Raw genomic sequence first — 26,854 nt, 5'->3', positions numbered from 1 at the left:
ATTTTAGTCAAACAGAGCAAGAATAGTACTCACACAACTTTTCAGACGTTTTTGGCCATGTTCCAGTGAGTTATAGACTCCTCCTCCATTTTTTCGACTCAAAAAGTTTGAGCTCTTGTAACTTTCCAGATTATTGCTCAAAATCTAAAAAACTTCTGAGCAACATTGGAATATACTTCAAAAACACAAATAAGTATATAACTGTCAAATTTTGTCGTTTTGTTCAACTTTCGTTTCATTTCATATCTGATAGCTTCATGGGTCTACGATAGTGAGGTATTCTGGCGCATGAAAAACCAGAATTCTTATTTATAATCAACTTTTAAATGATTATTTGTGTTTTTGAAGTATATTCCAATGTTGCTCAGAAGTTTTTTAGATTTTGAGCAATAATCTGGAAAGTTACAAGAGCTCAAACTTTTTGAGTCGAAAAAATGGAGGAGGAGTCTGTAACTCACTGGAACATGGCCAAAAACGTCTGAAAAGTTGTGTGAGTACTATTCTTGCCCTGTTTGACTAAAATCAGAAAATTATTTGATTTTTGTCACCCAGCCATTTTTTACCATGGAGGGGGGTACGTTAAAAAGCATCAAATTCCGTCACTTTTTTGATCATAACTCAGCTAGACAGTGGAATCTGGGGAAAGTCTTTGTATTTTCAGATAGCCAACACAAATATGTACCTTACCATCCTAAATTCATTTTGGACCACAGTACTTCGACCACCCGAAAAATCCAAAAAACATGAAAAAATAGACAATTTTTTCAAATAAGTGATTTTTTCTCTATGATGCAGGCAAGCTAGAAAAAAGTAGTTATCTTGTAAAATGCACAAAATGAGGCTGGCAATTCATTTCTGAAGAGATTTTCATCCTATCTTTCGAAAGAAAAATTTTCATTTTTCAACTTCAATCGATCGTTTCGGTAGGTTGAAGGGGGCGGAGCCTAATCTGGTATGGTACAAAATTCTTAGAATTTCAAGGGTAGTAACATATCAAAAAATCAGCCAAAACGGATCAACTTCGTTTTTGTGTAACATGGCCTGGTGGCTTGAGCGAGACATTGTCTCTTAAATGGTTTCTGATCCTAGGTTCTGGTTTTCTTTGGTGAATAAATTGCTGTTATTAGAATCTAACTGTACCAATGTAGTCTACATATCGACCGTATGTTAATAGTTAAGTTACATTTCTTACAACTTTGAAGGGGCTGCGCTATTTTAGTTAAAAAATATTTTTTACATGAATTGACGCAGATTTACAATAAAGTTCTCTTGAAGGTAGGTTAGGAAATTTGATTTAAAACTGTTATGAGCTGTGTATCAAAGCTGTCAAATCGCACCTCCATGGTGCACGTGAAAGTATACTCTATTAGAGAATTTGATGTATGACCTCTTTCAGAAAATGAGCCGAAGATTGTGCTGCGTTTAATGCTAGACTTCAAATTGCAGATGTAATTTTCCCAAGATGAAACAGAACATGTTCTCAAAGTTTACCCCAATAACCACATATTAATAGTTGAATGAGTTTAACTTGAAAGCCAGTGGTAACACTAACGTGTTGCCTGCACAAACCGGTAATTTGCTATCTTATCAGTAACAACTTTTATTCTACGTAAATAAATTTAAATGCCCACCCGTTTCTAATTTCTTTTCGCTTCCAAATAAATTGCTACTTTTTGGCTTTTTTCGGTTGACTTTTTTAGAGGAGTTTCATGGATATTTTGCACAGCAGATAAAACATTGAAATTTCGAAAAATGAGTAGCGATTTATTGCTTATTCAAAACAGGAAACGTTTTGGTTTAAATCGGTTTCTACTCATACACGTATTACTATTTGTTTTTAGCTATTCAACGCTGTACACTCACTCCAACAAAATTATGGAATCTCTGAAACTGCATTTTTGGGGTTTTTTAACTGCTGATTACGCTTTTGGATTAAAATAGAAATCCGCAAAGGTAAAGTCTTGAAGCTAGCCCAAACAAATTGGGAGTTTATTCATCGAAAAATTGAAATGATACTTATTTCAATTTTAAAAAGAAACGGAAAAGTTTTCAGTTTATAAATTTCTGATTACTTCTTAACTTAAGAATCAACTATTATCTCATAGAGAGTTTTCATCGTTAAAAGTCAAAAATTTTATGATTAGAAACTTGTTCACTTATCAAAACAGAAAAAAGATCCAAATCATTACACAGTAAAAGAAAAACATTATCCGTTTTAAAAAGTTATGAAATATTATCTATCTTGGTAGAATACTGATAAGAAGACTTTTGGACCAACCAACTTAATTTTCTAACCTGTTTCACACTTTCACCAAAACATTTATTTTGTGGTTCATTAACAGTAATTCCCGTCAGATTATATATGTTCATACTGTACCTTTTTCCCTCTAGATATTTTCCCAATTTTGCAATGTTTACACTTTTAAACCCGATATTATCTCCCTCCACTACCACATAAGATTTACACGGTCCCCTCAGTGTCCCTCTCTATATAATTTTTTTTAAGTCCCATAATTTTAAGTCCTAGTTGAAAAACAATTGGATAATCCTGATCATTTTATTGCAAAAATCGTTGGCTCTATTACAGTTTAGATGTCCTTTAAAAACTAAAACGTCCCTTAAAACACTTAGACGTCCCTTGAAACACTTAAACGTCCTTTCAAACTCTAATTTTTTTAAAACGTCCTTTCAAAAGTTTAGACGTCCCAAAAAACGTTTAAACGCCCCATAAAATGTTTAGACGTCCCTTGTAATCCCAAAATATAGTTCTGAAGATTTAAACGTCCCAAAAAACATTTAAACGTCCCACAAAACATTTAAACGTCCCAAAAAACATTTAAACGTCCCAAAAAATATTTAGACGTCCCTTGAACACTTTCAGTGGCTTTTAGTGTTGAAGGGACGTCTAAACATTTTTTGGGACGTTTAAATGTTTTTTGGGACGTTTAATTGTTTTTTGGGACGTCTAAGTATTTAAAACCAAATTTTCGGACTTCAAGGGACGTCTCAATATTTAATGGGACGTCTAAACGTTTTTTGGGACGTCTAAATGTTTTTTGGGACTTTTAAACATTTTTAAACATATTTGGGATCCGAAAGGACGTTTAAATGTTTCAAAGGACGTCTAAGTGTTTCAAGGGACGTCTAAGTGTTTTAAGGGACGTCTAAGTGTTTTTTGGGACGTTCAAGTTTTCAAAGGACATCTAAACTGTAATAGAGCCAAATCGTTCAATATTCACAGATAATGTGGATTTGAAACATTATTTTTTCACAAAAAAACACAATACTGTGTTCAAAAATACTGAATGTGATAATGGAAAATAGCCGTAAGTAAATAGTTCTCATAAAAACTGGAAACAACGGAAAAATGATGAAAACTCATCTAATATTCCTTTTCCAGACATAAAAAATCTGAAAATGCAATTTTATAAACATTTTTGTCTAAAAACTTGCAAATTCACACTTTTCATGTTTCAGAATTTCAATATTGAAGTTTTTAGTTTCAAAAGACAATTCGAGAACTAAATGACGGCCATTGGATTATTTTTAAGAGGTTCATGAAACAGGTTTTTTGGTTACAGTAAGAATTTTCCTTATTTAAAAAAATAAACACACAAACCATAAAACCGTTCATAATTTTTCCCATGAGGTCTATTAATCTGTTTCTACCTTCTCACCGCTCACATAAGCAGTTTGCTTTATTTTTTACATTTGTACCTTATTGCCTTTAAAAGTCCACTCCGACATTTTCAATAATTTCATTAGGTTATCTTACAAAATTTGAATAAATTCACGTTTTTACAGCGAACCATTGCAAAAATCGTCCAGTATTCACAGATAATGTTGTTTTGAAACAGTATTTTTTGACTAAAACAAACATAATACTGTGTTTACAGACTAATAATGATGGAAAATAGCCGGGAGTACATAATTCATAAAGACTGGAAACAGAGAAAAAAAGAAAATTCATCAAAAAATTCGTTTTTGGAAAGGAAATAGTAATTGTAAACATTTGCAAATTCACACTTTTCATGTTTCAGAATTTCAATAAGATTTGTATCGAGTCTCTGTTATAATTTGTTTTCGTTGAGGAATCCGATTTTTTCAATTTTCATTGAAATAACTATTTTGTATTACCCATTGCTTGTTACCAACAGAAAAGAGGTCATCACTGATAAGAAACTTTCTGTGCACGCTAAGTAAACGTGTTTGTCGTGTCGTGGAAAATTGAATTGGTGGTGAATTCAAGCTTTTAGTTTGAAATAGCTGAGGTTCGAAAACAAAATAACAGTCATTGGATTATTGTTTTATGGGGTTTACGAAACTGATTTCTTTTTGGTTATGGTTGTTTAAAAAAAAGTCACAGTTTCAGTTTTTACATTTCAAAAATGACAATATTTTATATGTTAATTAAAATAAGACATTACATAATTTTTCCCACAGTTTATTATTCTGTGTCTCCCTTCTAACTTCTCATCGCTCATTAGAGTTTAGCTACGTAATGATTTTCAGACAACTTTCTTTGATTCATTATAACCGTTTGAAACAGTAAATAGGTTCAGAACATTAAACCAGGAGAATTACCCCAACACGATCTTGGCAAAGTGCCAAGAGGTGTTTTGGTCGTCCTAGTAAGAAAATTTATGTACATGTTTACACACACACTGTCTGGTAAAAGACAGATTGAGAGAGAGAGAGAGGGTGCAAGAGAAAGAGAAAGAGACAGTGAACGGTGTCCTCTCCTTCTGCTCCTTCACACTGTCTTCTTACCAACCTCTCACCTAAAATCGATTAGCTGACTATGAGTCTTTTTTAAAATTTCTTATCTGGTTTTCCTCCTGCGTAGTTCTAAAGTTATCAGAAGTTTTCTGAAATTGTGCATAAATTTTTCTACTGTATCGCTGAAGTTTTAAAGAAAAACCAAAAATTCAAAAATATTTTTGTACATGATTAAGATTTGAGAAATACTATTCGTTTTTATCATGCCTTTCAAAAAGTATCTTTTTGCTTGCAGCACTCTCTTCCGATCCGCTGTTGAAATTTCATTTTCGATTGTCCTTTTTGGCAAAACGAATTATGTGCAATTTTCTGTGTTTTTTACAAAAATAGTTCAAAACCCACTATTTTTCTGAAAAATCCAGCTGAAAATGATTTGAAGGGAAGGCGCGACAAAACCATGCCGCACTGTTGCCAAAGTGGGAGGAGCTTAAGAAGAGTCTTCACAAAGATGCATACTTGTCAAGTATATTTTTGTGGCGCGGAGAAAGAGGCGTTTTTTGACATTGTTTCACTTTTTCATTGAAAATGTGAACATTTCCGATCTTAACAAGTATTCAGAGATTTTTCGAAATCATTATAACCCTTTTTGATTACCCGCCGCTGAAACATTGATCCTATGCGGAACCCCCGACGCTCTCTCTTGTTCCCTCATCTTGGCACGATGCCAACCTTCGTGTGTGTTCTAAAAAGTCACTGCCCCCTCATGAGGGGTGCGACCCGCTGGGCGCAACATACCCTCATATAAAACTGTTTGACAGACCGTGGCGCCTTGGACGGTTAGACAGTGTGTGATGTAATAGAGACCGGCAGAGATAAAAGGGAGAATGGGTGTCCGTCTCTCCCGCCAACCCGATTGTTATCTTACAATTAGTTTCTCTTCTTTTTTGAATGTATGTTCTGCCGTCTATTTCTCTCCTATATATTTGTTTCTTTCTAATCGATCCCTTTTTTCAGAACTTCCGTTTCTCCACGAGCTCATTGAGAAAGGATGTCGCAAAACAAGATGCAGTACTTCTCGAAAAGCGGAAAATTGAGAATTCGCACAGTAAGTTGTTTGAAAATTTTCAAATCTTTGTAACTTTCTGTGAAACATAACTAAGTTTTGGGATTTTTGGACATTCGGACACACAGACAAATAAATAGACACAAAATTCGCGTTTTTGGTCCAAAATTTTTTGACCAAAAAAACATTTCTGCTTTTTTTTTTCAAATCCTTTTCAGTCTCTGAAAATTCAAGGTCTCGACTTGGTTTTTCATATAAACTACGTTTTAAGGTACTTGGAGCCTTAGGCATTAGGATTTAGGCTTTTTAGGCCAAAAAGGCTATATTTTCAAACTTTGACCTTATTTTTATTGAATGCCAGACCTCGAGGGCAAAAATTGAATAGATATTTAGAATCCGTGTTTTCTTTGCTTTCCAACGATATACAGTACCACTCAAAAGTATGTTAGGTTTTGCTTTTTTCAGTTGAAAACGCCCAACTTTGTGAGTGTGTCATAGTAAAACTAGCTGTCCCACAAAATACATTTTATGGGATCGAACAGACCAATAGTAGAACTCTGTTTTTGTAGTTGAAAACTTTTTTGTACGGACGTTCCCTAGCAAGTTACATATCTTCGAAATCTCAAATCGGCCCATTTCAGTGTAAAATAGTGTTGTCGTCTTAAAATGACCATAACTCTCTTGGGAGTGTCCGTAGAAAAAGTTGTCAACTACAAAAATGAAGCTCTACTTTTGATCTGTACGATCCATTAAAAATCTACTTGATAGGACAATCAATATTACCATGAGATACTCTCAAAGTTCCATTCAATCATTTCCCAATTTCAGATCCCAAACTGTAATGAGAAGAGCACCTTGTCCACGGTACTCAAAGGTGCCGTCAACGAATACACCCCCATTGTGAAAGGATTCATCCACCCCAAACTCGTCGGAGAGCGACCAGCTGGAGTTCGAGAAAAAGTTTTCACTTTCCGCAAAAAGCAGAAGGCAAGACTGATTGATGAGGACGACAAAAAACAAGGAGTCATCGTAAGGGAGGACATCGGCACCGGAGGATGGATCCTTGAGATGACGGGAAGGATTTATCTGGAATCAGAAGCTAAGGAGAGATCAGAAATGGAAGGCGAAAATTGTCACCACCTATATGATGGAATCAAGTTGGGAGGTGACAAAGAGCAGATTTGCATGTCGGTCTGGAGAACGGAGACCGTCGGAAAATACATCCGTCGGTCTTGCCAGCCGACATGCGAGCTCCGTCACCTATTCGGATCCGAGCTTCATTTGATAGTCATAGCTCGGAAACCAATGAAGAGAGGGGACGAGGTGACGCTGGCATTGGAATCCGATTGTGTGGATTTCAAGGAGCAATTGAAATGTATTCACCATAGATGGAACCCGGAAGACTGCCCATTGGAGAAGCAGAGATTATTGAGAAAGGCGCAGAAAGAGAGTCCGGTGAGAATTAATCAATTTTGTTGTTGTTATTACTGATTTTCCTTCCAGGCTGCTTACACAACTGTCGTCACCTTAACGGACTCGGGAGATGAGATCGAAAACATCGAACCGATCGCCCCTAGGTTGGCTGGATTTGCAAGACCGTCGTCATCCGATGCTTCTACTCGTCCATTTCCAGTATTGGCGGCTCCTGGAGTGATTCTCCAAGGACTTCGTGAAAATGAGGAAGTGAGTAGTTTTAAAACTTTTAGCTGTTTAAAAATTTTTTTGCTGTTTAAATAATTTTAGTGAAAAAGTCCAAAAATTCGAATCCGGGCCGGGTCGTAACGTTTTTGGACCGGAATTCTGGTTTCTGGGGACCCGTAGAAAATGAAAATTTTCAGAGAATCGAAAAATGTTTTAATTAAATTTTTTTCAGAATCTTCCCGTCGCTCAAGTACCAACGACTTCTCCTAAACTTGTCGATCCTCCAATAATTTGCATCCATCCTCTCCCTCTCCGTGATCCAATTGCCACGTCACCGCGAGCGCCACGTCTGAATTTTCCCCTGCCATCATTCAACTTCAACCCATTGCCATCCACATTTGCAGTGAGTTTTTTTTTGAATGATGAAAAAATCATTGGGGGAACCAAATGATCAAAGTTGAACTCATAGCACCTGCTTTTATGATCTTTACTAATAATATTCAACAGATCCGTTTGTGTATTTGTTTGTTGCCAGCCATAACTCCCTTCGTAGTGGGCCGAGTTTTATGAAACCTGGATAGATGTATTGAAAATGTGTCTTAGTTGATGCCCGAACTTTTCGTTTTTCGAAAAAGTTGATTTTGACGTCTTCTGGAGACAATGACGATTTCAACAGTAAATAGCGTTGATTAGGGTGTGTCCCGACAGGGTGGTAGAAAGCTCAAAACATCAAGCTAATACTACTGTCTCGCTGTTTCTTGACTGCATTCTCGAAAGCGGCGAGCCGCGCCGTGTATGGTGTAGCGGTCTACGCAGATGACTTTTACGCATGGAGTAGTGAGTTCGTTCCCGCCAGGTCAGAAATGTTTTTGGTTTTTTGTTTTGATAAGAACATGGACAGCCAGTATACGAAAGTTAAAATATCTTTGTTATTGTCGAGATTTAGTGGGACAAAAAAGTTACAGGGGTTATATTAATTTGACACTGTCCACACCGCTACCGGAGTTGAGCGAAATGCGGTTTTTGAAATGGCGGAAAGCGGAATAAAAAAACTTTGGGCCAAAAGCCGAAGGCGGAAGGCGGAATCTCACAAACACCGAGTCAGAAACTGATGGCAGTTTACAGAATGATTTTTGTCCGCAACGTCATGAGGAAATCAAAACTTAAAAAAACATACTTCACGTGCATTGTTATAATAATGTAAATAGAAAATTCAAATTTCTAACAAGGGTATTGACTTTCCGTATGCGTTTAGAATTCTCTATAAGTTTGCACCCTGATCGTTTCGAATTTGCTCTTTTGAATGATAATAGCCAAAAAGTACAAAACTCCCGAAAAGTTGGATTTTTTTGCTCCGAGTTTCGCGCATTTTTTAGAGGGAGGCGGCATCGCCGCCGATCAGTCAAAATTTCAAAAAAAAAACTTTCAAGAATGGAAAAAAGAAAAGTTACCAAATTTCATTTTTTCTGTATTTTAAAATAGTTCGGGTAAAGATAGATTCAGTAAAGGTAAAATAAAAAGCCAGTAAAAGAAAGAAGAACTGAGGAAGACTTTTCTCTGTTACGTATCCTAAGATTCGGGATTTCCATTCGATCGTGTTAAAACTCATTGCTTTATCTTGCCATACTTAGAGGAGGAAGGCGGCATCGCCGCCGAACAGTAAGAAAAGTCAACAATTGATATCTGAAATGATTTCTCGCTTTTTGAGGAGGGAAAAACGAAGAGTTATTATGTTCCAGTTCTTCATTGAGATTATTTTGAAACAAGGAAAACATAAGAAGAAAGTTCAGATTGGTAAACTTAAAAACGTCTCATTCTAAATTCCTTTCCATCGAGATAGAAAAAGTCATTGAGAAATTTTGTAAAAGGTAGTCAGGAAAGGATAGATGTTTCAATTGTTTCCTGTCGGAACGGACTGCTCAGTTAACAAAAACTACCAATAAGTGAAGAAAAGTTTTAAACGACCCAGAAGTAGAAAATAATTTTGGCCCGACTGTCTTAATCAATTAGGAAGCGCCGCAGGCGCTGTAAAACTGAGAAGGGTGGTGTAGGGAAGGAGGTTGAGCAGCCGTAGGCTGCGTCAACCGACTGGTATTTTAGAAACAGCAGTTATTAGTTGAAAATGGTCAACTTTTGTGAGGATTTTCGAAAAAATAATTCGCGGGCTGAAATGTGAGTGCGGCAGGGAGTTGTGGGCGGAGCTTAAACTCGAAACGATGTAATTTCCAGCTGATTTTTTAACGAGGAACATTGAATTTCAAGATAAACTCGTTTAAAAGCGTTGAAAACATCGATTAAAACACGGGTTTAGGTTGAAATTCAATGTTCCTCGTTAAAAAATTGGGAGGAATTTCATCCGCTTGCAGTTAACTCCTTGCCGCACTTGCGATTCAGCCCGCGAATTTTTTTTGCAAATTCCTTTTCGGAACTTTTTTTACTGTATAGTTACATTTTTGTAGCTTACCAACTTTTTGTATGGGCTCGAAGAAGTTCATGATGTAACTCTTCAGACAGGCTTTGTACAAAAAAGTTGTCAACTAGAAACAGTAAGTTTTACTCTTTGATCATCACAAAGCATGTAAATCTGTTATTGTGAAATGATTAGTGAGACCGTGGTACACTCACATACTGCAAGTACAACATTCCGATGCAATGAAAATGAAATTTTTTCAAACCAGTGAAAACTCAAACCGTGTTTTTTTTCAGAATCCCTCACCACCTACCGTAACCCGCAATACGTACTCGGAGCAAGCGGAAGCCATCCTCCGTCCGCACTTCACCATCCCACCAGCCCATCATCAGGAGATCATCTCGAATATCAAAAACAATCCGAGAGTCACTAAACAACCATTTTCATGTAATCTCTTATTGAAAGAGGATGTTGGGAAGGATGAGTTGCTGTTCGAGATGACTGGTTATTTCAAAAAACGGAGTGAAGAGAACGCCGAAAGGAGTAAACGACATCATATCGTAATCGATGGAATGCCTCTCAGTCTGGAGACACGGCAACAGGACACTCTCGCAAAAATATGAAGAGATCGTGCCAACCAAATTGCCGTCTTACATAATTTTATGGAGAGGAGCTCCACATCTTTGTCACCAGCCATCGGGAAGAACAGCATGGTCACTCTCCCAGTGGAGCCGGACTTTTGGGAGTCGGATGAGAAATTCTGCCCCGAACATGTGTTCCAGAAGAAGAAGTGTTCCGTCGAGGATCAATGGATGCAGAGGATGACGTCAGTAGCACCAGTCACGGAGATGCCACTGGAAAAAGCTACGCTTGATAAGCCGGATTCTGAAGAAAGTGATCAAGCTGAGATCGATGATCCCGTTGAAAATGGTAATGGCAAATAAAATTTGTACAAAAATTTAATACAAAAAAGTAGTTCATTTAGATGATGCCCCACAAGGAGCCAGATCGCCAAGAGCCGTGAATGATGTCGCCTCCTCATCATCTACTGGTTCCACAGTCATTGCTCCACCAACTAGAAGACGTCTGCGATTTGCTGGAAATGGACGAGCAGGAAATGGACGACTCCAGGTAAGTATTTGTGAACTTCAAAAATTATGGCAATCGCACTATCTGAGACAAAAAGAAGTTGTCTTTTACTATGCTGTTAAAACAGAAAGTTTTAAAATATAACAAGAAAAATTTCAGTCCTGAAAGTTTCCGAAATTTCCTCATTTCAATTTTCAGAATGTCGATCCAGAGCCAGCGCCAGAACCGATGGGTGCTCCAGAAGCAGCAGCTCAAGAACCACAGGATGCGGCAACTCCAGTAGACGTAGCTACACCAACTCCATCAACTAGAAGACGCCTTCAATCTGCTTCAAATGGTCAACCTGATATGAGAATCGGTCGGTCAGCAGCACTCGATCACACCGAGCCAGAGCAGGTTGCCGTTCCAGTGAATGTTGCACCTCCTCCACAAACCAGAAGGCACCATCGAGCTTCCAAGAAGTTAAGAGGAGCCACAGTAGTTAGAGTCCAAGTAAGTTTTTATGCACTTTATGCCAACAATTACCGGACCATCAGTGATGTCCCTAGAGGTTGACTTCTACCATGATGTCGAAACCGAAAATTTTAATAATAATTAACCCATATCCCTATTTTCAGAACACACGATCTGGAAACTCTGTCACGTCGCCAATAACCGATCGTCACACCCGTCACTCCCGTCCGACTGCCAGAAGTGCACCTGTTCCTCCAACTATCCACAATGCTCCTGTTGCCACACCAGCAGGAAGGAGGAATAGAAGAGCCCAACGTCTGGAACAAGCAACGTATGCACATAGTTGCAAACGAGGGAATAATGATGCTGGAGCAGCCGTCAATGTGGATCCAGCTCCTGCGCCTCCAGCTGCTCCTGCGCCTCCAGGATCTCCCATGGCTCCAGTAGTCGTCGATCCCTCGACTACTCGACGGAGACGTGCGAGTCAAGCGTTGTCCCCGGTGGCTCCAGTTTCGACGCGTCGCCGTGCGGCATCACCTTCGGCTCCGGCAACTCCTTGCTCTGCTCGTCCAGCTGTTCCGCGACAATCGGCTCCAGGTCCATCCGCTCCTCCTGCAGCCCCTGCTCCAGTTCCTGCTCCAAGAGCAAGAGAAGTCTCTGTGGCCCGACAGGAGCTAATTGCACTCATCAATCAATGCATCCAACACGAGCAGCTGTCAAACAGCTAAGGGTAAATTCTTTCTTTTTTGGGTCAAACTAGTATTAAAATCCAATTTTTCAGGACAAAAATTCAAATCAAGGTCATGGCAAGAAATGATTTTTTTTAATTTAAATATTTTATTGAATCCTTGTTCCGATGTTTAACTTTAATTATTTCTTAGTTTCCTCAACGTTTTTTCTAAATAAATAAGTTGCGTTGTAAAAAGTATCTTTTGGTTTTTCAGAAAGTTTTTTTTAATCATCACCGGTTTCAGTCAGCTATTAAAATAACACTTTTTTTCTACAGAGTTGATTAATTAGAATTGAAATATAAGTAAACTCCTCCATTTTTTGTGCAATCGTTATTGAGACCGCCAGCTCATCTACGCATATTTGGTGTATCTAGTATATTCCACTCGGGCTCATCGTTGTCCCCTCTTTTCGCTGCTCTTCTCTTCAAGAAACCGCATAACTGACATCGAAAAAGCAACATGAAATGAAAAACAGCTTTGACACCAGTAGGGTCGAACCATGATTGTCAGGTTGGTACCAAAATGTCAAAAACAAAAAGCAAAAAAGTTTTGGCACGAGTGGGGATCGAACCCCGGTTGTCAGATTGGTACCAAACAGTCAAAAACAAAAAACAAAAAAGTTTTGCCACGAGGTGGGGTCGAACCCTGGTTGTCAGATTGGTACCAGAAAACAAAAAACCAGCAAAACTTTTTTCAAAAACAACAAAGTTTTGCAACTTTGAAAAAAAGCCGCGGCCGGCTGTGCGACAGCCTTGCCCTTGACCAAAATTTCCAATTTCTCGAAAACTAATAATCCGCGACCTTTCATGCCCACATTCCAAAAAGATGGTAGTATTATTATTGCGCGATTATTTTTCACTTTATATTAAAAAAATTATTTACCTGTTTCACTTTCCTGATATGTGTGAATTTTACAAAAAATAACAATTGGAAATCAATTTTTTCTTTGCTATGTTTTTTTTTCTTCATTTTTTCAATAAATTTCCTTTTCTTTCAATAAAAATGGTATTTTTGAACCAAATAAATAGTTGATTTTTGATATTTTATTTCCAGACAAATCAGACAAATGTTTTGAATAATTGGAGATCCTAAGAATATTCGGATCCACGGTGATTTTTTCGCTACATTAAATTTGGGTTTCTCTTCCATATTTCTGCTTCTCGCTAGGTCACGACCCCGTGAGGGAAATGCGCTCCGCCAGACAACGCAGTGTAATTTTCTCTGCCATAATTTTTAATCAGCTATATAAAAAAATAGAAATCGAAATTGAAAAAAAACGGCCTCATGAGATTAATTTTTTTCGATCTAGTTTTTGTAGAAAAAAATTCCTGCCGTTTTAAGGCCTCCTTCGTATAGAAAACGGGAGTTTGTTGAAGTGATTTTCGTCAGTGTTATTTTCTCTTCCACAAACTTTGAAGAGGTTTTTAAAAAAACTGAATCCATGAATTAAAAAAAACGCTTTCATGAAAATTTTTTTTTTCGATCTAGTTTTTGTAGAAAAAAATTGGGATAGTTTCCGATTCGTTTTCTTATAGAAAACGGGAGTTTGTTGAAATTAAAAATTCCTGATGGCCTAGTTTTTAAAATGACGATGGCCTAGATTTGAGAAAGCTCACGAAGAAGCACATCTTCTAATTTAATTAGGGAAATATCACGAATCGAGATGGAGTTATGGGTCAAGACATGTATCACAAGAATGGAAATTTTGTACTGATTTCAAAATTTTATTCGAATTTTGCAGAACGATTCTGTGAAAAAAGTTATTCAGATTTTAGTGAGATTTCGGTACTAAAAATGGAAACTTTGAAGTCATGTAAGTCGTCCAGAGAGTGGAATCAGCGATATTGAAATGAACCATAGTATGTTTCAAACGACGAGGGAACATTTTCAGTCGTTTTATAGAGAATTAAGGAGATTTTCAATCGGCAAGAAACAAGATCTGGAAGAAGCAAATCGGGAAGTGACGAGTCGAGAATAACGTTTTTTTTTTCTAAATTTCAGTGTCGGAAATGAAAAAAAAACTGTCATTTGAAAGTGTATTGTGTATTTATTGTCACTTTTAATCGTGTTTTTACCTGTCTTTGATGACAACTTTGAACTTCACTCGAAATATCATCGTCGCGAAGCAAATTTTCATAAAATCAGTTCAATAACATGAAAACACACCATTTGTGATAAGCTAAATAACTAAACTACACAAAAAATTATCAACTTTTCGTTCCTTTCAAACACTGGAACTTGCGAAAAAGTGTTATTCGCGATTCGTCACTTCCCAATTTGTTTCTTCCCGATCCAACATTCTTTCCGATTTGTACGGTGTCTCTTGTGTGATTGTAAATGTTTCAAATAGGAGTTTACAACATTTCATTTATCAGATTTTCTCCTAGATGCCTTGAAAAAGTTAGAAACGAGGGAGATTGATCACTGGATTGCACTTTTTACGCTTCTCTTCGCCGAAAAACGGATGAATACAGTTGAAACGTCAAATTTTAGATGTTTTCCACTTGAAACTTTCTGGTTTGATAACATTAATACGTTTTTCGAGCAATTTTTGACTTATCTACCATGTTTTTGTTTTCAAACGAACACATTTCATTATACTTTCTCTGCACTTCACTGCAATTTATTAACCTCATTTTTCTGTGCCGCGGGGTTACATCCTTAGCCCCGCCCATTTTTCTGCGCACCATGGGGCAAAAAATTGTCAACGGGAAATGTAGCGAAAAAATCACCGTGGGATCTGATAGCGATTACATGAAACATTCATTCAAAATAAACTATGCGGTTTCACAAAAAAGAGATAAAAGAAGCTGCATGTCTTTCAATATTGCTAACTTCAATATTGCTCAATATTGCTAAATAGAAAATGTTATAGCAAGGCATAACATTTTTTTCCAAAGTTTACCTGTCTTGTTACTCTGGTATATACTTTTTTGAAGCAATTACTCTGCTTTTTATGTGGTGATTCGAAGTTAAAATCGTAGTGAAGATCTCAATCATGTAAACATGATGGAATCTAATATTAAAACGCATTTTCTACTGTTTTTCTAACTTTTAACAAACATTTTTCAAAAAAAATTCCGATAGCCCACCATGGACTTGGTCACAGAAAAGTTGAATTTCTTGAAAAATTTTTTTTTCTTAAAACGTCGCCGGAAGTCAATATAGACTCGAACAGCTTCAAAAACCGAATTCTGGAAATTGTAATGACCCTGGGACCCAAAAACGAGGATTACAAATAAGTAAAAAGGAAGGAAAAAAGCAAGGAGTCGAACCACAGAGTGTGCACCTACTACCACACCTGTAACCCCCTCGACCATTCAACCGCTGATTTAACTATCCTCCAAATGGATTTACGCGTTAGGGCAACACGCGGGTTGACAACTTGAGTTTGAGCACTAAAATTTACCCTAACTTTGGAGCCGAATTTCTCAAAACTGGGAGGGCTACTGCAAAAACTGAATATAGATTCGGAATCAGGGAAATGTCAGCTTTCCAGCAATATAGGTCATGTTGTGTATCTCCAACCTATGTGTAAGTCATTCCCTAGTAAGAATAAAAAAGTTCCAAAACACAACGTTTTAAGAAACCAATCCAGAATTATCGTTTGTCTAACCAAGTACAGGTAATAAAACTCGGTTTTTTCGCAAACTATGAAATTAAGGTTGAATAAAACAACGAGCATCGACATCCTACGCAATAATAAATATAATTATTTTTAAGTACTATCCATTTGCGAAAGCAGACGTAAAAGGCTTCTAAATACAAAAAAAGTATAACAATTCCGACTATTTTTTGAAACAAATAGGATACATTTTTTCTTGTTGGTGTTTATTTTGTCGATCCGGTAACAAGACCTGGAAAATTAAAAATAGTAAATGATTTTGCTGAATCAGTCAATAAATTTGGTATTTATATTTTTTGCTATTTGTAGGTTTAAGCAACTAATACTACGCCGTCGCGAACTCCCAGTAATCGTACCAGAAAGAAAGAACTAACGCCAAATGAATGTTTACAAGAATCTGAGAGAAAATGTAATGGTCTACAAATGGGGGATATGAAACAGCGAAAAAAAGCATTGCATTTAAGGTTATATTTGGAAAAAGTCAAATGTAAAGTTTGGGTTTACTGTTATGCTGATTGTATTTCAGAATTAGTGAAGTATATAGATCTCATCGTGATCAGGCTCGATTTTTTCAAATCACTGCTCGAGCAGCATCTTGATAAAACCTGAGCCAGTAACTTGATTAGTATCTCACTTTTTAAAAATGAAAAAATCGAAATTTGAGTGAAGAAGCAAACCTCAAAGTTGAATGAACATTCCCTTGAAAATTGAAAATTGTTCCGATTCACTGAAGTTTCAAAGTTTTCCAATGAGACCATTTGTGAATTTAGGCAGCATTAGTAGCAAAACAAGTTGTATATTTCATGACTTGCTTGCAGTTCACAAAATTCACAAAATTCTACAATATTGTGGTTTTGGCTTTTTCTGTTTTCGGAGTGTCTCTCGAACCGCTACGTCGAAGATCTGTAAAGTAAAACAAGGTTAAAGGGGACGTTTTTAAGAGTTTCTGGATGGTCCTGCCTATTTTGGGCGGATAAAGTGAATTGCCACGATCGATTTTCAAAATGATCTTTATAACTACTAAAGCAATTCGAAACAGAAAAAAACTCAATCTAGATTATCAAAATTACTTCTACTTTATGTTTCAGAATGATCATTTTCTCCCGATAAAGTTACATGTTTCACTGCGTCGTTATCTTGCTGTGAGATCTTCAATTTCACTATTCTGAGCAGAGTTGAGCGGAATGCGGTTTTTGAAATGGCGGAAGGCGGAAGGCGGAAAGCGGAATGAACATTTTTTGGGCGGAAAGCGGAAGGCGGAAGGCGGAATTTAAAAAATATCGGCGGAAAGCGGAGAGCGGAAGGCGGAAGCGAAAATTTTTTGGCGGAAGGCGGAAGGCGGAAAGCGGAATGGAAAAAAATGCCAAAAGGCGGAAGGCGGAACACAATGTCGCTTTCAAAAATACGATTTTGGCCTTATTTTGTAGTAAAAAACACTAAAATGGTTAAATTTGAGTTAAATTTTGTTTTTTTGATAAAAACTGATAGCTTTGCTGCAAAAAACCACAAAAATATCAGTAAATTGGAATAGGTGATCAAATTCTTCAAGCTGAGGAAAAAATCTTTGAACAGCGGAAGGCGGAAGGCGGAAAGCGGAAATAGGAAAATGTTTGGCGGAAAGCGGAAAGCGGAAGGCGGAACAAAACATTTTTCGGCGGAGAGCGGAAAGCGGAAGGCGGAAAGAAAAAAGTGGCGGAAAGCGGAAGGCGGAAGGCGGAAGGCGGAATTCCGCTCAACTCTGATTCTGAGCATAACCTTTAAAAATATTTTATCAAACCGTAACATTGGGGAACAAATTCACAACATTATTTCACAACTGTTGTTTAAGAAGATGTATTGAGTTTCAGGTTTTTAATGCAACCTTCCACCTTTTTAACAACTTTACTATAAAAAATAGGAATTAGAAATTAAAAATCCATGATAAGAATGTCTGCTTTTCAGAAAACTAGATTTTCAGGAACCTGATGTGAGATCAATATCGGTTTCTTCGGTACTAATGATTTACTATCAAAACCCACCAAAAATGAAAAAGACTATGAAGTTACAGTAAAATGTTCAATATTACATCACTATTTTTCTATAACAGTAAAGATCTAACAAAAATCTAACAGTTATTCTTAAACCGATTGACTCTTTTTCTTCTACCAAAGATTGGAAAAATCTTACAACAACCTGAATTCTCAAAAAAAATCTCTGTAACAAAACCTAAAAAACTAGGATCGTTCAGGGTCTACTTATTTTTTCATGAATAATTTTTGATAATAATTTTAAACTGCATCATTGTAACCTATCGAAATTGTCTGTTCATAATTATTAATTAACAAGTCAGAATAAATATAATTATGTTTCAAAAAGGGTGTTTTGTATGATAATGAGCAGAGGTCTAGTACTATAATAATCGTCAATGGCGAATCTCTTAAAATCGGAAAAAAGGCATGTTCACCGGATAGGGACACATATATAATTCCGCATTCTTTTCAGTGTCGTTTTTCCCGATCTTCAGCCATTTTCTTCTTGAATCAAACAAAACAGTTGTATTTCAAGCATGTGTAAAGGTGCCTGCTCCGTCTTTTATTATTTCTGTCTGTTTTAGTTACATTTAGTTTAGATTGCAGTAATATATTTCCCGGTAGAAAAAAATAAAAAGAGGAAAATGCACCTCGGTCGGCAGAGAAAGTGTGTACGCCCCGCTGAGCCAAGAACAATAAATCTTCCCAATAAAAAATCGAGTTTCATTGATAATGTACACAGTGGAAATTCCATTAAACTGCCAGAAAATGAGTTAAAATTTATCTTTTCTTCAAAACAGTATATTATTCTATTCCCTTAAATATGCATGAATTACCTGGACACTCACTCCAGCATAATTATGGGACCTCTGAAACTGTATTTTCGGGTAGCAATTAGCAAAGATAAAGTCTTGAAACTAGCTCAAACAAATTCAAAGTTTATTCATAGAAAATTATAAGAATATTTTTTTAATTAAAAAAAACACGGAAAAGTTTTCAGTTCATAATTGTCTGATTACATTTTTAACATGAGAGTCAACTACTATCTAACTAGGGAAGGTCCTCGACTCGGTCTGGAGATATGTGTCGTGACCTATATCATTCGAAAGCTGAGAAAACGCTGTTTCCAAATATATATTCAGTTTTTGCCCTCGAGGCCTGGTATTTGAGAAACACGGGGTCAAAGTTAGAAAAAATGACAAATTATTGCCTTTTTAACACGGGAAAAAATTTTTTGAAATTTTTTGCAATTTTCGCGTTTTAAAAAGGCAATAATTTTGTCATTTTTCTAGCTTTGACCTTGTTTTTCTAGACTACCAGGCCTCGAGGGCAAAAACTGAATACATATTTGGAAACATCGTTTTCTCAGCTTTCAAATGATATAGGTCACGACACATAACTCCAGACCGAGTCCATGACCTTCCCTAGTAAGAAAGGCTGTCAGAAGCAGTATCTATCAAAGATATTTGAAGAATTTGCGAAACGTCATCATTTTAATGATTTGAAGTTTATACAATTATCAAAACAGAAAAAAAATCCAAATCAGTAAACCATGAAAGAAACAATTTTCCGTTTTTAAAAGTAGTAAAATATAATCTATCTTGGTAGAATATTGATATGGCTGGCACAAATTCTCCAATACGTGGTTCATTAACAGTATTTTATGTCTTATAGCTACATACTGCAGTACCTTTTTCCCTCTAGATATCCTCCCAATTTTGTAATGTTTACACTTCTCTCCTTTCCAACGCGATACTATCTCCCTCCATTACCATATAAGATTCCCACGGTCCCCTCCGTTTCCCTCTCTATTTGTTACGTGATGATCATCTTAATCGTAGAGAGACTACAAGAAAAACAGGTGCATGAAAGTGTCTACACATATCCGCCAGATCGTCATTAATCCAAGCCAATTAAATTTGACTGTCCTACCAGCGAAAGTAAATGCACTATGAAACAGAATGTTTAGGCTTTGCAAAAACCTATTTTTAGTTTTTTGAAAAACTTGTAGTTACAGTACCGGCCAAAAATCTATCATTTTAGCCTTTTTCTGTTGAAAATGCCCCACTTTGAGAGTGTGTCATGATAAAGCTATCTTTCCCACAAAATGACTTTTTATGGAATCGAACAGACCAAGGATATAACTTTTTCTAGTTGACAACTTTTTTGTACAGACGCTCCCTAGAAAGTTACATATCGACAAAGTAATTTCTCCCTAAATTGACCCATTTCAGTGCAAAATTGAGCGATTTTGGAGATGTCCCTTTAAAATGGCCATACCTTTCTAGGGAGCGTCTGTACAAAAAAGTTGTCAACTACAAAAATGAAGTTCTACTCTTGATCTGTTCAATCCCATAAAAAGTTGTTTGACTCTCAAAATTCTACATTTTCCACTGGGTAAGGCAAAATATGATAGATTTTTCGCTGGTACTGTATACGACATTAAATTTGAATACTAGTGCAATAAACCAAAAAAGCAGAAAATTATAGTCAGATAGCAACTAATTATTTTCTTTCTCCACTGTTACAACAAAGTGTTAATGTGAAAGTCAGATGCGCTTTAGTAATAAGTAGTCTGTAAGTCAAGATAATCCATGACACCGAGCCAGTTTGTAGTCATGATGTTGGCGGAGCCAAATTTTGTTTGCCACATAATTTTAAGTTTCGTAAGTTGGAAACCAATGAATTGCAAAAATCGTTCAATATGTATTCACAGATAATGTGGATCTGAAACAGTTTTTTTGGCAAAAACAACGCGTTTCGGTGCTAAATGGTAAATCAGTAATGGAAAATAGCCGTAAGTACATAATTCATAAAGACTGGGAACAGAGAAAAAGATGAAAACTCATCAAATATTCCTTTTCCAGACATAAAAACGACTGAGAATGCGTTTTTCAATAAATTCTTAAAACTTACAAATTTACACTTTTTTCAGGTTTCGGAATTTCAATAAGGTTTGCGAAAGTCTCTGTTATATCTTATTTGTGTACTCGTCCGTGTTAATCATTGTTTGTTACCAGCAATTACCTACATGTATGTCTTGTAACAGAAAAGAGGTCATCACTGATAAGGAACTTTCTGTGGGCGCTAAGTAAACGTGTTGGTCGTCTCATGGAAAATTGAATTTGTGGTGAATTAAAGTTTTTAGTTTGAAATAGCTAAGGTTCGAAAATTAAATAACGACTATTTGATTATTTTTAATGAGGTTTATGAAATAGGTTTCTTTTTGGATTACAGTTAAAATTTCTGCAAAAACCACAATACAATGTACAGTAATGCGACACTTGCAGTTTTTAGCTGAAAATGGTTAACTTTGTGAGTGTAAGACGGCCTCATTGATTGTCTCACAGAATCGATTGTTTATGAAGTGTATAGATCACAAATAGAGCTTCATTTTTGTAGTTGACAACTATTTTGTACGGACACATCCTAAGAAGTTACAGGCAGTCTATGTATACAGCTCAAAAATTTCTCATTTTAGCACTGAAAAAGGGCAACAATTTTTTTTTGACCATTAATAACTTCTTAGGATGTGTCAGAACAAAAAAGTTGTCAACTTCAAAAATGAAGCTGTACTTGTGATCTGTACGCTCCATAAACAATCGATATTGTGAGACAATCTGAGAGGCCGTGCCACACTCATAAAGTTGACCATTTAGGGTTCTGACTTCCGGCAATCAGTCCCGATGCAGACTTGTCAAAAATCGGGCCGGCCCGAAATTTCTCGCGGCCCGGCCCGGCCCGGTCGGCCCGGAAAGTATTTTTTGCAATTTTTTATTTTATTTGATTTCGCGCGCTTTTACAAAACAACGACACTCCGAAATTACGGAAGACAACGACACTCCGAAATTACGCAAGCGCCTGTTGTTTATCGTGCGGTTACAAGTATTTTTCCCATTTCTTTTCCCAGTTTTCCCCGTTTCGTTGAATATTCCTTCCCGGTATTGATAATTTCATAAAATAATATGACGGATACTGAAAAGGAGGTCAAGCTCACCAAGTTACTGCAAGGTTATATTGAAAAGGGAGATGATAAAGTGAAAACTGTAAGTGTCAATTCAGCTTTCTCAATTTTATTTTGAAAATATTGCAGGATGAGGTATTTCGTGATGAGAATTTCCGTATTGTCATGTATCGTAGTGAAGGAGAGAGCGATTATCAGGATACGGGACGTGTTATGTGCTTCGATTGTAAGAAGCTGCTCAGTGGTAGAGACGGAAGTCATCTACGGCGGCACTCCAAAACGTGGTGCAAAAAGAAAAGAAAAATGGTTGATGAAGGAATGGAAAACATGGATACGAATGTTCTGGAAGTGAAAACTCGTAAAATCGACGGTATCCGTTTTTTCAGAGATTTTTCGTAAAAATAAGCAAAACTAATGACAAAAATATAGTAATCTGATGGGTTGCGAAAAGTTTCAGAGAAAAATAGCTGTTTACAGAATATACAACCAAAAGATACCGCCAAATCGAATTAAATAAAATTTCAAATTCTCTGGCTAAATATGGAGTCCGCTCAGGACGTTCTTTTAATCACCTCAGCTCCATGGCAATGCGAAAACTAGTACTGGACGTAAGCAATTCGTTGTGAGTAGCTCAGCTTGTTATGTAAGCGATTGAAACTAATTAATATTTCAGAAGTGGAGGGTACGGTGAAGCGGCCTTAAATCAACTTCCTTGTCGAAACACTATTCAAAAAATTTCGGAGAATATGGCTCAGAGCCTGATTTCGAAACTTTTCAATTATTTGACACGTTATGTCGGGAACAAACTCCATCTCATAATCGATTATGGCAAATTGGTTACCCATTATCTGAGTGTATACGGATCTTTTGTTGACGAAAATTTCACTCTCCACGTTGTGCCTTTGTCATTCATTCCCTCGTTCGAAGGAAAAAGTGGTTATGATGTACGTTGATTTTATCAGAAATTCAAAAAATTCGATCAAATTTAGACGGCGAAATTGATTAAACACCGGCTGGAAGAGTACGGATGGACACAAGAACAGATTGAAGCTTGCTATGTGACAGCAGACGGCGGACTATCAAATATCGGAAATTATTTTCATAGCTGTGAGTGCGTTTTTGCCGCTCAATAAGCATAGAAATGTTCTTCAGACGTACGGTGTGTGTCGCATAGCGTGAGCTTGCTTGGCTCAAAAATTATTTCACCGATGTTGATGCATAGGTAGCAGTTGCCGCCGGAAGTGATTGATATGCTTGCTCGATTGGAAGACGTTATCACTATTTCAAAGAAGATTGCCGGATACGTCAGAGGAAACTCGACACTGTGTCATTCCCTTCCACGTCTTCCAACACTTCCGTGTGATACTAGATGGCTCAACGGTGTTCACTGTCTAAAAGATGTTATGGAGTTGATGGATTTCATTGAGAAGAATATTCAACTATTTTCTCCTAAAGGGAGAGAACGAGTCAGGCGCCTCGGTATGGAAGACGAAAAACTGGCTCATTCAATTTTGCTTGTGTTTTCCCCTCTCATGCAGTACAACGAGGTCTTTCAAAACCAAAAGAAAATTACGTTGAATCTGGTCCTACCAGCCTATAAGCATTTAGACAACCGATTCAAACAGTTTCTCGATAATGATTTTTCTGGAGTTGATATCGATACGATTGACAAAGAATATGTTCAAGCTATGTCAGAATCCGGTCGATTGGCCATCAAGCATTATTATGCTGAGTTCACCGATTTACACTATGGCGCTGTTTTATTATCCCCTTATACTAAGAAAATGTCAAATTTCGATGCAACCGAGAAATCCAGAGCTAAACACTTTATCATGAACCAGCTTCCAAAGGACCCGTCACCTATGCCGATTTCTCCTGCTCCCACACAAACAGACGGCATCGACGTATTATATGCTCTCTTCCGTGACACACCCTCATCCAGTGTTCATAATAACGATGAACTAGAGAGGTAATTGAAATTTCTATCACAATGACATTTAAATTTGTATTGCAGATATTTAAACGAACACGTCGACTCAACTGCTAACGAAACTCTCGAATCTTACTGGCGTCGGAAAAAGAGCGAATTTCCTACGCTCCATGAAGTGGCTTCAAGACTGTTCAGTGTCGTGGCAAGTGAAGCCGTTTGTGAAAGTTGCTTTTCAACTGCTGCTCACCTTTTGGATAAGCGCCGCACGCGACTGCAGTACTCCAAAGCGGAGCTCGTCGTCATGGGATGCCAATTGGCGAGCAAGTTTCCCGAATGGGTCGACGAACTTTCACAATAGATTTTCCGTTTTTTGTTTTTGTTTTTTGTTCTCTTTTGTTGTGTTTTTGCGTTGTTCTGTTTGAACGGGATGCTTTTTGAAGCACTGAATACTATTCATTTTTAATAAATATAAATAGTATATTCCATACAATCTATACAGCTAAAAATGATTAACATTACCCTACATCCTTTTTTTGGTTGTATTTCACAATTTGATTCGAATACTACAACTTTTCAAAAAAAAATTCAAAAATTTTTCAAAATTTCAAAATTTGTTCAAAACATGTTTCAAAACGGGCCGAGCGGGCCGGGCCGAGATTTTTTTCTGATTTCGGCCCGGCCCGGCCCGGCCCGGCCCGGCCCGTGACAAGTCTGGTCCCGATGTTTATTTTTTACGTCACCATGTTTTCGAAAAATGTATTAATTTAACTCTTAAAATTTGAACACATTTCCGTTTCACCCAGTTTTCTAACACAAACTCACAATTTTTTCATAGTGATAAGTCATAGTTCCATTTACGCATCAAACTTCCGATAACTTTTTTAGTTCTCACAACACGATCTTGGCAAAGTGCCAAGAGGTGTATTGGTCGTCCTAAGAAAATTTATGTACATGTGTACACACACACACATATTCTCTGGTAAAAGACAGATTGAGAGAGAGAGGGAGAGTGTAAGACACAGAGATAATGAACGGTGTCCTTACCCCTCATGCTCCTTCACACCATCATCTTCCCAACCGCTCGCCTAAAATCGATTAGCTGAGTCGATTTTTTCTTAATTATGCTCTAAAATTTAAACGTAACTTTTTCTACTGTATCGCTGAAATTTTAAAGAAACGAATAATTTTGAAATTTTAATTAAACGATCCAACTAGGATATTTACAATTAAGATTTGAATTATTCCATTAGAACTTATTAAGTCTTTAGCACAGTATATGTATTTTTGCAGAGCAGAGAAAGAGGCGTTTTTTTGACATTGTTTCACTTTTTCAATGAAAATGTGAACATTTTTGACAAGGCCCAGTCTTAACAAGTATTCAGAGATTTTTCGAAATCCTTATAACCCTTTTTGATTAGCCGCCGCTGAAACCTTGATCCTATGCGGAACCCACGATGCTCTCTCTTGTCCCCTCATCTTGGCACGATGCCAACCTTCGTGTGTGGTCGAAAAAGTCACTGCCCCCCTCCTCCTCGACGCGCTGGGCGCAAGACACCCCTCACATAAAACTGTTTCCGCGACAGATCGGTGGTGCCTTGGGCGGTTAGACAGTGTGTGATGTAATAGAGACGGTTAGAGAAAAAAGAGGTATGGGTGTCCGTCTCTCCCGCCAACCCGATTCTTATCTTACAATTAGTTTCTCTTTTTTTTGAATGTATGTTCTGCCGTCTATTTCTCTCCTATGTTTTTTTCTTTCTAATTGATCCTTTTTCCAAGAACTTTTTTTCAGAACTTACGTGTTTCCACGAGCTAATTGAAAAAGGATGTCAGGTAACAAGATGATGCAATACACTACGAAAAGCGGCAAAGTAAGAGTTCGCACGGTAAGTTAATTTATATTTAAATATTAGGAAAAGTTTTGTGACACGCGAAAAATTTTGTGCAACTTTTTTGTTGTTGATAATTTTCAAATCTTTGCAACTTTCTGACACTGTTTTGGGGTTTTTGGACATTCGGACACACTGACACACAGATGGAAACAAAGTTTGTTTTTCGTGGTCAGCCTTTGACTCAAAAGTAGAATTTTTCAACAAACTTTTCGAACAAAAACACTGAAAACTCAACCAAATCTTCAAGGGGGGCTGTGGTATTCCAAAAATCGAGATTTTTTATATGGATCGACTCAGAATTTTGTAAAAAAGAGAAACGTCTCTTGGAGGTCCGAAAATTCGTCTGAAACGAGTTATGAGCCCTTAAAGTGACATAAAAGGCCCTCTCGCCGTGAAGATTTGCCAAAATGTCGTAAAGTAAAATTCTCTCGCCGTGAACATGAAACATTTTGAAATATAAGGCAAATCTTCACTGCGAGAGGCCCTTTTTTGACACTTTAAGGTCTCACAACTCTTTTCAGACGAATTTTCGGACCTGGCTCCAAGAAACTTTTCTTTTTTCCACAAAATTCTGAGTCGATTCATATCAAAAATCTCGATTTTTGGAATCCCGCAGTCCCCTTTAAAGTACGTTAAGAATTAACCTTATTTTTCTCGAATACCAGACCTCGAGGGAAAAAATTGAGAATATATTTGGAATCAGCGTTTTCTCGGCGTTCCAATGATATAGGCCACGTCCTATAACTCCAAACTGACTCCATGATATTAAGTTTCCGTTCAATCATTTCCCAATTTCAGATGCCGAACAGTAATGAGAAGAGTGATTTGTATAACGTTCTCAAAAATGCCGTCAACGTGTACACCCCCATTGTCAAAGGACTCCTCCAACCCCAACTTGTCGCTGAACGCCCAGCTGGCGATCTGGAGAGAGTTTTAGATTTTCGAAAACAGCAAAAGACCAGATTCAAAATCGATAAGACCCAAGGAGTCATGGTCAAGGAAGATATTGGAAAGGGCGAGTGGATTTTAGAGATTACGGGTGAAATTTATCTGGAGTCCCAAGTCAAGGATAGATCGATAATGCAGGGAGAAAACTCCCACTACCTCTACAAAGACATCAAATTGGGAGCAGGAAACGAGCCGATCTGCATGGCAGTGTGGAAACAGGAGACCGTCGGAAGATACATCCGACGGTCCTGCCAGCCGTCCTGCAAGCTCGTCCATTTCTATGGAACAGAGCTTCATCTGATGGTCGTAGCTATGAGACCAATGAAGAGTGGCGATGAAATAACATTGCCTCTCGAGGCGGACTGCCAGGGCTTCAAAGACCA

General features: G+C 37.2%; 4 protein-coding genes across 4 annotated transcripts; all 4 read left to right on the top strand.

The window, feature by feature from the left end:
• Positions 1 to 5,782: 5,782 nt before the first annotated feature.
• On the top strand, positions 5,783 to 10,456 carry GCK72_012448 (uncharacterized protein; the record flags this gene model as incomplete). Its single annotated transcript, XM_053729124.1, has 5 exons — positions 5,783 to 5,824; positions 6,611 to 7,237; positions 7,286 to 7,465; positions 7,656 to 7,826; positions 10,130 to 10,456. The coding sequence occupies 5 exons, from the start codon at positions 5,783 to 5,785 to the stop codon at positions 10,454 to 10,456; spliced, it is 1,347 nt and encodes a 448-aa protein (XP_053583896.1).
• An 87-nt stretch (positions 10,457 to 10,543) lies between these two features.
• On the top strand, positions 10,544 to 12,103 carry GCK72_012447 (uncharacterized protein; the record flags this gene model as incomplete). Its single annotated transcript, XM_053729123.1, has 4 exons — positions 10,544 to 10,763; positions 10,819 to 10,964; positions 11,121 to 11,414; positions 11,540 to 12,103. 4 exons carry the CDS (start codon positions 10,544 to 10,546, stop codon positions 12,101 to 12,103), a joined length of 1,224 nt encoding a protein of 407 aa, XP_053583895.1.
• A 9,602-nt stretch (positions 12,104 to 21,705) lies between these two features.
• On the top strand, positions 21,706 to 23,992 carry GCK72_012446 (uncharacterized protein; the record flags this gene model as incomplete). Its single annotated transcript, XM_053729122.1, has 8 exons — positions 21,706 to 21,786; positions 21,834 to 22,074; positions 22,260 to 22,326; positions 22,378 to 22,648; positions 22,694 to 22,811; positions 22,857 to 22,879; positions 22,931 to 23,673; positions 23,719 to 23,992. 8 exons carry the CDS (start codon positions 21,706 to 21,708, stop codon positions 23,990 to 23,992), a joined length of 1,818 nt encoding a protein of 605 aa, XP_053583894.1.
• A 1,465-nt stretch (positions 23,993 to 25,457) lies between these two features.
• GCK72_012445 (uncharacterized protein) lies at positions 25,458 to 26,809 on the top strand (the record flags this gene model as incomplete). The annotated part of the gene is made up of 3 exons (XM_053729121.1): positions 25,458 to 25,517; positions 26,322 to 26,562; positions 26,610 to 26,809. 3 exons carry the CDS (start codon positions 25,458 to 25,460, stop codon positions 26,807 to 26,809), a joined length of 501 nt encoding a protein of 166 aa, XP_053583893.1.
• Positions 26,810 to 26,854: the final 45 nt, after the last annotated feature.

The sequence above is a fragment of the Caenorhabditis remanei genome, chromosome IV, assembly GCF_010183535.1.
Source record: "Caenorhabditis remanei strain PX506 chromosome IV, whole genome shotgun sequence".
Classification (NCBI taxonomy): Eukaryota; Metazoa; Nematoda; class Chromadorea; order Rhabditida; family Rhabditidae; genus Caenorhabditis; species Caenorhabditis remanei.
The sequence above is the reverse complement of the archived record's forward strand: the minus strand, read 5'-3'. Positions and strand labels throughout refer to the sequence as shown.